The following is a 9,719-nucleotide window of genomic DNA, read 5'->3' as shown; positions in this document are numbered from 1 at the left end:
CGCCGGCCGTGCCGTGCCGTGCCGCACCGCCGCACCGCCCGCCCCATCGCCGCCCGCCTCACCGCCGCCGCCAGCGGCCGCGCTGTCCCCGCGGTCCCCGCGCACGCCCCCGCCCCCGCCGGGCCTCGCAGGGCCGCGCAGGTGGCACCTGGCCCTGTTGCCGCCGCGGGATTCTGAGCCGCACCGCCGCTCTCGTGCACGTGTGTGGCATGTGCGGGCCGGACAGCTCGCCTCGCGTCCCCGGGCCTCCGGCACCGCCGTCCACGCTGGGCCCCGCGCTGCTCCGTGGCCGCCCGGACACAGCAGAGCGTGACACTGGAGAGCGATATGGGTAAGAAACCCCACACACCTTAACGCCACCCTTCCCGCGCTGCAACGCTGCGGGCTGTGCCTGGAGAGAATTACTTCTCTGTTCGTGCCCAGTCTCCCGTGCTCTCACCCCTTGCTTCTTCCTCTTTCCATTCTCAATGGCTAGCTCTCTCCCCATGCCTTCCCACATCACACACACAGCAGCCCCATCACCCTGTGGCTCTCAGGGCACGCGCTGTCCAGTTTGCCCAGTGCCAGCCGGGTTCCCCATGCTCAGCCCACTGGTGAACAGCCACCAGCCCTGGTCCAGCAATGAGGAGCAATTACCAGCCCCCCCCTCAATAACAAATGTCCCTGGGGGTGCACAGCCATGGCTGGCTCAGGAGTCCCAGCTGGGACCTGAGGAGCCAAGGGAAGCTGAGCACATGGATTTTAGGGCACTCATACCCCGAGGGTGCACCATTTGCCTGTCTCTCTCTGGCACTGATGCACTTCAATATGCAGTGCCTGCCCCGGGGCTGCCCTGGGATTTGGATCTGTAATTGCAAAATGACAGCCCAAGAGCAGCCCAGTTCCTACCTCACTCTTTCGCCAGAACCACCAGCCCCAGAGGCACCCAATGTCCCCAGTGTGGCACAGCATCCTGCTCCTGCTTCTGACCCTGCTCTGGGCCACTGTCACCTCTGTGGGGACAAAAGCCTCCCATACAGTGACAGTGGCGACCCTGCAGCATGGCCCAGAATGAGGGCCACTGGGAACCCTGCTCTGTGCTCGAGGTGCTGCTGCAGGGTGTCCGCTGTGGGGCAGCCCAGCCGCAGACCATCTCCCATTGCTAATGCAATCTACCAGGGCAGAGGGCTCCTAAAGATGCAGCATGGGAAGTGTACCAGGGACATGCAGTGGTCCCAGGGTCGGTCTCCCAGCTCAGGGCCGCAGCTTGTGCTGCTGCTGCTTCCCTTCACACACGGATACTGGGTCAGGCTGAAGGGACCCGGTGCCTGGGGAGTGCTCACCACGCTGGCAGCTTGGCATGCTTCCTGCCTGCAAGCTCAAGATTGAAGTGTGGTCCCAGAACGTTGTGTGCTGAGGGATATAGGAGCCTTGGTCTGGGCTATGAAGATGCAAGAGCTGAGGCTGCCTGGCCTCACAAGGAGCTGCACACCACCACTGCCACAACAGGAGCTGGGAGTCACAGCCCGCAGAGCCCATTCCCAGCACAGACCCCAGCCTGGCAACAGGTACCCCCACAACTCCTTCCATGCTCCTGTAATGCTGCTGCTGCAGCAGGAGGCATCCTGTGAGCAGTGAGTTACGCACTGTCCTTTCGGTTTCTCTGGAGCCATCTTGGTCCTATGCCTTGACAGAGGAACAGGAAGCTGAGTCTGTCTCCAGCAAGCAACCATCCATGGCTAGAAACTGCCACCCTCGGCTGCTTGGTGCCACTCGGGCACCACCCGTTTTATGCACAAACCTTGCCTGGCCTCTGTGCCACTGTGCCCCTGTCCTCAGTGTCCCAAAAAAGAAGAAGCCCAGCCCAGAGATCAGCTCTTCTCCCCCAGAATGCCCCCAGGATGATCCTAATACTACACAGCAGATGCAATGTCCCACCCTCCTCTCTTGACTACAGGTGCCAGAGGTGACACAAAGCACAGATCGACACATGCTCACCCCAAGCTAAGCCTATCAGGATAACACAGGCTGCAGCCAGAAGTACCATAGGTTGGTTGGACAACCAAGAGAAAGCCAAGCTGTTCTTTCCTTCCAACACTTTCCAGGACCCACTGGGGAAGCCTGGAAGGGTTCAGGACCCTCTGGCGTTGCACAAGATGTCATTGGGCAAGAGGAGATCTTGTGGGAAAACAGTGCAAGCGGGAAGCTCAGCACTGCTGTGGCCAACACACCAAATTCCCCAAAAGCCATCAGCTCCACGTTGGGCCACAAGGACGGATGTGGCATTCTGGACTGGACCTGATCATGCTCCAGGTGAACACACCCCAGAAAAGGGAAAAGCTGCTGCCTGCCAACTGGCTGAACCCTAAGTTCCTCAGCCCAAGACCTTTCTGGGAGAGGGAAGAGTACAAGAAAGGCAGTGTGTCAGCCTGGACATGGTCTCACATATATCCAGGTTGGAAGAGGTCAGGCTGAGCATCCTGGACCACTTCCCTGCTCCCCAGCAGCACTGGTTAGGCTGTGGCTACAAAACATGCAGCACAGGATTAGAGTTGATGCTGAACCATGGTGGTCCAGGTGGGAAGTAAGCAATTTTGGTCACTCACCTCATGTTGGAGGCCAAGGGAGTACCAAAGCTGTCCTCTGAGCAGCAAGGGCTGTGCCGAGCACCCTTCCTTCGCCTCCCCTTCTCCTCCTCCCTCTCAGTCCAGGGGGCATCGGTGGCTGAACTGGTCCCAGAGTCCGGCTCCAAGTGAGCCAGAGGAGCAAAGTTCTCCTCGATCAGCTTCACACTGTCTCGTATCTGTCCCTGTACTTCTGGGGTGAGTGTTGGGAGATCAAAAGTGAAAAAGGTCCCATGAGTGTGGGCTGGGGAGGAGAGGATGTCAATGGAGTCCAGGCTGGTGTAAGATGTGCCTTTGGCTCGATGGGACTCCATGATGCTCTCAAAATGCTTGCTGAAAGAGTCCATGCCATCCTTGGAGAGGCTGTGCCCTAGCAGGAAGGGCACTGGAGACTTGAGCATACCCTCTGTGTCTCGATCCATGATCCTAGAGGGAAAGAAAGCAAGAGGAACTGGTCACTGAGGAGCAAGAGGTCGAAGCCCCAAACAAAAGCCTGTGCACTGCTCCAGAAGGAAAGCAGGGAGGGCAGAAGACTCCTCTGAATATCTGAGTACACCAGGCCTCTAAAAGAAACGCCTTGCCTATCCAGGACATCACAGAAAGAGGGTCGTGCTGGCCTCCCTCCAGCCATATGCCTCTCTTTTAATGCGCCATGGACTTTTGTTCCCTTAGTGGCTCATCCTCCTAAGAAGCTTATGAGATGGCTACTGCTCCCAGCCACTTGGCTTGAGTTTAGATCCAATAAACAGCTCAGGCACCAAAAACTGGATGTAGTTCAGCTCCACTGCCAAACAAATCCACAAGTGCCTGAATTTTCCATGAGCCTTCAGAGCTCCTGGCACCCACAGCTCTCCTGGAGCCACCGAGGACAGCCTGACACCTTCTGCATATGTGACACCATGGTCACTGAGCCGAGCCCACCTGCAAGGTCAGCACAAGCAGCAGCTCCCCACACTTGTTTTGAAGGAGGAGGAAAGAGCAGGATGGCCTGATGGTAGTGAGAGCACCTGTAAGGGACTGAGCTGCCTTCAGACGGGTTCACCTCCTCCCTGCCGAAGCACTGTGCTCTCTGAGCTCTGGCAAACCTCTGGGCACAGATCACCCTGCAGGAGGCTCAGCTGGTCTGCGGCACGGCTCTGTGTCCAGCCCAACACGGGACATCCTGCATCTCAAACCCCTGAGCATTTCATCCTGGAGATGAGCCTGCCCATCAGTCTGAGCATGTGACACAGGGATATTTCCAATACAGTGTCAACCCTTCAGTCCTGTAAGCACAAACGCAACCCTAAAAGCCTGTTTCACTCACAAGCTGCTATCACTTTATTAGAGCACTAAAAATGCACTTGTTATGCCACTCTCTTTCCTGATTAAAAGCGAAGAGCTGATCCAGCTTGTCATAACATTTGTTATGAACAAACAGCTTCATGCAGAAGGCTCAGAAAATGTAGTGCTGTTACAAGCACTGAGTGATTTATCATTTATTAGCCTGCTCTGAAATCTCACGGATTATTGCAGCAGGCTCCAAGCTGGCAGCCTCACTGCACCAGAACATGGAGGGCTTCAGGGGGCACCCAGCGAGATGGGTAAGTAGGGGACACATCCCAGAGACCAATAACCATGCTGCGTTACATGCTGACAACTCAGCCAGCACTTCTGGTTACCACATGGGGCTGAACAACCGGACGTCGGCAGAGGGGAAGGGGCTCCTGTGTCCCCCAGCACATCGGCGTCCGCATGCCGGTGTCCCATCTGGGAAGGCTGCCCTGGCGGCAGACCCGAGGGCTGTGCTGGGCAGCGCTCTGCTCCCAGGGAGGACAGGCGCTCCTGCCTGCAGCCAGCCCTCGCACACCGGGCAGCGGGGCACGGTGCTGCACAGCCGGCTCTGGCTCACTCAGCAGCGCTGCCTCTGGCTTAGTGCTCCCCCGGGGGCTCTCGAGAAGGGGGAGAGGAGCCCGCTCTCGCTGGCAGGTCTCGGTGCTCTGGGACTAATGGGAATAAAGACAGCAAAGGCTTAGACTGGTCATTAGCCGTAGAGCCGGCTCTAAATATATTTCAGGGAGTGGATTCTGGAAGAAGACACTGTTTCTTATGTCACTTTCCACATCTTGTTTGATTTTGTATTGGATTTTTCGTCCTGATGTTCTGCTGCACGTTCTCTTATTTTAGGAGAAGAGATGACAAGGAAGGTGCCCTTTGGCAAGAATATAAAGGGCAACAAAGTAGTGCCGAGCCAGTCTCCTCATGCAGAGGGTGCTAAATCCCTAAGGCTAGATTTTCAAAGGGATTTACTTGTCTAAATGCTGCAAATCAGCATCCGATGGTGTCTCAATAATTTTGCATAGCTGCTCCTTCCCATCTACCAAGGAAGTGCTGTGCAGCAAAGGACTGGCTGGGATGGAAGCCTCTGGTTTGTAACAGCTCCTGCGGAGCAAAGCAGCGCCAGCTCTTGGAAGATGGGGCAGCTTTTAATGACCCCAGCATCACCGCATCGCCCCTCCTGTGAGCAGACAAAGCAGAAAGCTTGAAGCAGAAAACATCAATACTGGTGACTGGTAAACGGGAGGGAGGACTGCAGCTGCAGAGCTCGCTCTGAAGCAGTGTGTAAGCAAAGCCCAGGCTGTGATGCAGGCACTGAACCAACTCGCTATTTCAGTCTGTTGATTTTTGGCACTGCTGTCAGCAGGGTCTGTGCCTCGTTGGGAATAGCCAGGGCTCTGTCTGCACACCAAAAAAACCTGAAAGCCAGCGGTCAACAAGGAAGCTGTGTAAAATGAGCAGGACACTACCATATGCATCCTGGTAATTATGCCAGGAGCACCATGTTGAGGGCAGCAATGCTGTGAGGTACACACCCGAGCTTTCTGGCCGTGCTTGGGGAGCTCCAGCACAGTGTCCCGGAGGGCAGAAGGTAGGTGCAGGTTTACAGCCCATGGATGTGTAATGGACCCCCAGGTGTTTGGAAATGAATTATCACCAAGTAAAAGAATTGTTATAGTAACTTGAATAACTTGCTTGGAGTGATAATATGACTTACAAAGCTTGCTCACATTCTCTATCATAATTCATTTGGGAAAAAAATGTATTTCCCTCTTGGCGAAGCCGCAGGATCCCAGCTCCCTGTGCAACATGCACCTTCCCATCCATGGCAGCCCACCTCAGGGCTTCTCCCTCCACTGCAGGGTACCACTGCAGGTTATTTCATCCTCTCTTCCCACTCCCAACACCAACCCCCCTTCTTCTTTTTTGAGCTACCAGGCACCTCTCTGTCCCAGCACAGAGGAATCACCCAACTCTGTTCCCCAGCAGCACCTTTCCCTTCACTGCAGAGCATTTGCAGATGGAGCAGAGGCTCTTGTCCCATCCGATGCCCATCACTACTTTAGTACAGACTATTTTGCCACACAAGCAAGAAACAACACAAAACATAAGTGTGAATGGACTCCCTTCAACTCAGTGATCCATGGCATTGTCCCGGGTGCCAGGCTCATATGGCTATCAGATCACAGGACTTGTCTCCAGCAGAATGGGTCCTGTGGTGCAGTGCTCTGCACTGGACACCAGCACCACCCTGCTCCTTCCACAGGGCAGTGAGAGACCCCCAGCCCTGCAGGACAACGAATAACCGCTGCAACAACTGCACATGGCTCAGACACAGCTACTAGGGTTCTGGCTTGGGCTCTAGTTTGGCAGAGCCCCTTTGTCACGCATTTGGGATACCGAGGAGGGCGAGGGGAGCTCTCTGCCCTCCCACGCTGAGCCTCACCTTTCCCTGCTCTCCTTCATCGTGGCCTCAAACACCTCGTCGTCCTCATCTGCGTCTCTGTCGTGCATTCCATCCTTTGTGCTCGGGATACCGTGCTCAGGGTTCCCCTCAGGCATGCTGTCCCTCCTGCCTGGAGTCCCTGCAAAGCTGGGGTTGCTCTCGCTGTCCTTCTGGCTTTCGATAGCAGAATCCACCTCATCCCTCTCAGCCAGGATGTCGTCAATGTTGGTTTCGCGGTAGCAGCGGAGCGGCACGGTGTCCAGATCTGTCTCGGAGTACTTCACAGCCCTCCTAATGATGCCCGTCTCACAGGAGCCCTGCTCCTTGCTGCCTGCTGGGGACACCTCGATCTCCACCTCCACATGGCTCAGGCCATGCTTGGGAAGCGAGCTGGGTGGCTCTGCAGGCAGTGGGTGGCTGGGCTGCAGTGGAGGCTCAGTGTCGGAGGCTGAGGAGCCTGGAATAAAGCCCAGAGCCCCTGTTCAATCCCAAATCCCAGTGGGTTGGAGCTCTGCATACCCACAGTGTCACTGCCTGACACCTTACCTGTTTTCGGGGCACCCAGCGAGCCATAGAAAAACTCCCACTTGGCACGGGCGATGCGCTGGGCATGAGCTGAGCTCTGCCGGGGGCACGGCCAGGCGCTGCCCTGCAGGGACACAGTGGTCAGTGGGGCCGGGCTGGACACAGCGTAGTGTGGGGCCATGGGCACCTACCTGGGGCCGGGGGCTGGCGGGGACGTCCTGTGGCGGGGCCTGCAGCCCATTGGTGAGGGAGCCGAAGAGGCAGCTGGTGGTGAGAGAATGGGGATCCCTTCTGCCTTCGTGGGGACGTGTCTCCCCTGGGGACCTGCAGCCAGTCAGGAGCGGGTCAGACACAGAGGCCTCCAGCTTCAGTCTGCGGAGCAGCTGTTCCTGGGGCTGGGGCTGCCCAGGTGGCACACGCCAGCCCCCAGTGGGCTCTGCGGGGCCATTCTCCTGGGGCCCGCTGAGGGGCCGCACGCTGGCCTTCTCGATGAAGCGGAAGGTGACAACGGAGCTGCGTCCCTCTGGGGCCACCAGTGGGCTGCGGCTGCCGGGCGACGTGAGACTCGGGGCGGGATGGCCCCTCCGCGGGGTGCAGGGGGCTGTCAGCCGCCCCCCACCTGGGCAGCCCCCGTTGCCAAAAGACCCCATCTCTGTTGGCTTGCGAGCCAAGGAGCCGGTGCTGTTGTAGAGGCCAGGGGGGCAGCGGCGGGTCTCGGGGGCCAGGCCTTTGCGCAGGAGGTGCAGGCGACCAGCATTGAGGTTGGGGGTGAGGCAGCGTGGGGGGCTGTGCCGGCCTGGTTCAGGGCTGGAGGAGATAGGTGGCCAGGGCCTGCGGTCCCCATGGTGGGAGAAAGGTGTGGGTGAGGCGGTGCAGCCCTCGGCTGGGGGCAGGCGTACAAGGCTCCCCGCCTGCGCCATGCTGACGGGGTGAGCACAGGTGTCAGGGCTGGAGCTGGACAGGGTGAGGCATCCTCAGGCAGCCCTGGAGGGCAAGGAGAGGCTATTAGAGAAGGGGAGCAAAAATGGGGGAATGCAGATACCATGACGTTGCTTGAAAGTGGATGTAGGTTGGAGATTGGCCTGAGCCTGGGGACAGGTGGCCTGAGTGCTGCTGTCCCTGGCTCCCCTTGCTCGTCCAGCACTGTTCCACAGACCAGCAGCATACAGATGCAGTGGGAGCACATGCTGTATACACTGAAATTAGTTTCATTTAGCCTGATTTAAGCTGAATATTTTACTACCTGTAGCCACCTAATATCACCCTATATCATAAGGGGAAAAAAATGATATATGGGATCACTGAGATATCCCCAGACTGAAGGAATTTGATACCAGCAGACCAAGGATGAAGCCTGTCTCTTTGGAGGTCAGGTTGTGTTTTAAAGTGTGTCACCCATCACATGCCGCAGCCACAATCTGTGGCACAGACAGAGCTGTCAGCACCGGTGGATCCAAACAGAGGCAGCTGAGACAGCCCTGCCTGGGGGCCGAGCATGCCTGAGCCAGCAGCACAGCTCGGGACACCCCGTCGGGACACCCATCACCCCAGGGCAATGAGACACAGAGCAGGATGGGAGGACATGGCGCCTGGCGGCCCTGCGGGCAGCACTGCCAGCTCTACTCTCTCAGCACATCTCACTCATGGACTCTCCTCCTGAGTCCTCTGAGCTGCCGGTTTGCAGGAAGGGCTTTTTGTTCCCCATGATTTGCAGAGGTACCAATTCCTGCGCTTAGATCTCAGCACTTGAAAGCAAAAACCCAAATATCAGTGGGGGAAAGTGTGTTTTCTTCTCCCAGCTGCTGAGAGCAAACCAGACAGGGTTAAACTGAAGGCCGCAGGACTGGATTTTCAACAGTGTTTAGGCTGAGGAGATGCAGAGACATAACTCTTAATAAAATAGCCAAAATCACCCACATGGGGCAGACGTCTCTATCTGCACTACTACACTTGCAGCACACGTGGCTCCTACCGAGCAGCAATCCATAACCCACTGCCTGACGAAAATACTCTCCCGTTTAAGATGTCAGTTACTGTTTTTATAATTCTTTCTCCTGTTATGGTTGTATTCCCGTTCAAGGTTGCTTAACTGATAAATAACACAAATGCTGGGTTATATATTTCAAGCTAAACCCCACTTTTATCTAAATACAAACTGACACACATGCCAAGGAGAAAAGTTATCACTAGAAAGTAGTTGGCATGCACTGTAACATAAGGAATCTATAAAAAACAGCCCATCGCAATGCAGGCGAGTTACTGCTAAAATAAACGGGATGAGCACAGCATGTCCTCCTCCTTATCGAAGGGGAATTATCAAATGCAGAGCAGAGGTCATGCCCGACTGCAAGCCTCTGGAGCAGGGCTGCCCTCCCAGCCAGCAGAGCAAGCCTTTCTTCAGTGATGAAAGGTAAAAAGCACAAATGCAACACAGATGAAAAATCAGTGGCGTAGTGAGGCTTCCTGCTCGCCGATTTGAATTATGAATCAAAGCGATGCTCTTTACACCGCTGTGATGAATGGTTGTGCTGATGGCACCTGAGGGAGGCTGCCGCGAGGCAGGAGCTCCCATGCCCAGGGAAGCCACGGGCAGCACAGGACACATGTCACAGGGGACAACACAGGAGTAGCAGCGTGGCAGGCAGGGGCTGCATATCTATCGGGAATTTCATTTGTTCGACATAACATCTCGCCCCTCCAAGGCACTCTCTACTGCTGGCTGTCCCCTCCGAGCACCAAGGCGGTGCCGGGGATTCCCCCTGGCTTCGGGGCTGTTCCTGAGGGACCCGGCCGTGAGCTGCTCGCCGTGCCAGCGCTTGCCCGGCTCA

General features: G+C 56.6%; 1 protein-coding gene across 1 annotated transcript in view; it reads right to left on the bottom strand.

The window, feature by feature from the left end:
* The window catches only part of PSD (pleckstrin and Sec7 domain containing), a 27,723-nt gene extending 19,912 nt beyond the window's left edge, over positions 1-7,811 (bottom strand). The window contains exons 1-5 of the mRNA XM_042818232.1: positions 7,083-7,811; positions 6,913-7,015; positions 6,367-6,823; positions 2,586-3,029; positions 63-315 (exon numbers count right to left, since the gene is read on the bottom strand). Coding sequence (XP_042674166.1) covers positions 63-315; positions 2,586-3,029; positions 6,367-6,823; positions 6,913-7,015; positions 7,083-7,811 — 1,986 coding nt within the window. The remainder of the gene's footprint in view (positions 1-62; positions 316-2,585; positions 3,030-6,366; positions 6,824-6,912; positions 7,016-7,082) is intronic.
* Between the last annotated feature and the right edge of the window lie 1,908 nt (positions 7,812-9,719).

This window comes from Centrocercus urophasianus, unplaced genomic scaffold (genome assembly GCF_019232065.1).
Source record: "Centrocercus urophasianus isolate 14NV4802_14NV808 unplaced genomic scaffold, USGS_Curo_1.0 seq_17, whole genome shotgun sequence".
In the NCBI taxonomy this organism is placed as follows: domain Eukaryota; kingdom Metazoa; phylum Chordata; class Aves; order Galliformes; family Phasianidae; genus Centrocercus; species Centrocercus urophasianus.
Note: the sequence above shows the minus strand (reverse complement) of the source record. Positions and strands in the feature narration are given on the sequence as shown.